The sequence below is a fragment of the Manihot esculenta genome, chromosome 8, assembly GCF_001659605.2.
Source record: "Manihot esculenta cultivar AM560-2 chromosome 8, M.esculenta_v8, whole genome shotgun sequence".
Taxonomy (NCBI): domain Eukaryota; kingdom Viridiplantae; phylum Streptophyta; class Magnoliopsida; order Malpighiales; family Euphorbiaceae; genus Manihot; species Manihot esculenta.
This window is the reverse complement of record NC_035168.2, coordinates 3,121,250-3,122,621: the sequence shown is the minus strand read 5'-3', so window position 1 is coordinate 3,122,621 and position 1,372 is coordinate 3,121,250. Positions and strand designations below refer to the sequence as shown.

Here is a 1,372-nt window from a genome sequence, read left to right as displayed (position 1 = left end):
TCCCTATATACCAAAGCCTCTCTTTAGCTCTCCCCGTTTTCTCAAGCATCTCTTCTCTTTCATTTCATTTCTACACCACCATCTTCATCACTGTCTCCTCCTCCGTACCTCTAACATGTCCGGCAAAGATTGCGGCAGCCATGGCCAGAAGCGCCGGAAAATCTTCCGCCGGATCTTCGCCGGTATCCTCATCTTCCTCTTCCTTGTCCTCATTACAATTCTCATAATCTGGGCCATCCTCCGCCCTAGCAAGCCCAAGTTCGTCCTTCAAGACGTCACCGTTTACGCCTTCAACGCCTCCATACCCAACTTCCTCACCTCCAACTTTCAAATCACCTTCTCTTCTCGCAACCCAAATGACAAAATCGGTGTCTACTACGACAAGCTCGATGTCTATGCAACCTACCGGAACCAGCAGATCACTCTCCGATCATCAATCCCACCCACTTACCAAGGTCACAAGGAAATCAACGTCTGGTCACCTAACATCTACGGCACGGCGATTCCCGTCGCACCGTACAACGCTCTTGCATTGAGTCAGGACCAGTCAATGGGAGCAGTGCTGCTGATGATCAAGATGAATGGAAGGGTGAGATTCAAAGTTGGAACCTTCATCTCCGGGAAGTATCATTTATACGTAAGATGTCCTGCTTATATACAGTTCGGAAGTAAGACCGCCGGAATTACTGTCGGCGAAAACTCCATTAAGTACTCGCTGCTGGTGAGCTGCAGTGTAAGTATTTGAAGATAGAGAAAGAGGATAATAAAGAAATGTGATAAATTTAACTTGTAACGCCGTTAAGTTTTTTTTTTTTTTTTCCCTTGAAATTTATTTAAATACCTATTATAATTAATTTTCCTGTTTTGAAGGACGTCTATGAAATTGTTGGTGGTCTCTTTTAGATATATATATTGTTAAAGACCTTGAAGTGTAAATTTTCTTGAAGTGAATAAATGAAAAAAAAAAAAAAAAATTGCGACAGACAGAGAGATAGTTAAATTACAGTTAGACCGTGCAATTTGTATGAATTATTATTTTATTGTGTAATTTTATTTTATTTTTATATGGGGTTATGAATTAATTGTTTAATTACAAATTAGAATTAATTAATCAATAATAAATTGTAATTAATGATATATGAGTGTCTGGTGGAGGCTGAGGCTGTGGTTGTGGAGTCACTTTCATTGAGGTGTATAATAACACTATTCTATTGATGTTTATCACTTGTTTATTTTAAAAGAAAATTTTTCTTTGGATCTATAAACTTATATTAAAAAAAGGTCCTAATTTTATTAGTTTTTCTTGGGAAATTTGATAAATTTTAAAATTGACACATGGTTGAGTGGAGGTCTCTTTCAACCGTCACCAAGC

At 38.3% G+C, this 1,372-nt stretch overlaps 1 protein-coding gene across 1 annotated transcript; it reads left to right on the top strand.

Moving 5' to 3' along the window:
- On the top strand, positions 1-1,005 carry LOC110620214 (NDR1/HIN1-like protein 1). The gene has a single exon (XM_021763848.2). It carries the CDS (start codon positions 116-118, stop codon positions 743-745), a length of 630 nt encoding a protein of 209 aa, XP_021619540.1. The 5' UTR covers positions 1-115; the 3' UTR covers positions 746-1,005.
- The last annotated feature ends 367 nt before the right edge of the window (positions 1,006-1,372 follow it).

Coding starts and splice junctions, on each gene's coding strand:
- LOC110620214 (XM_021763848.2), top strand. CDS start 116: ATGTCCGGCAAAGATTGCGGCAGCCATGGCCAGAAGCGCCGGAAAATC.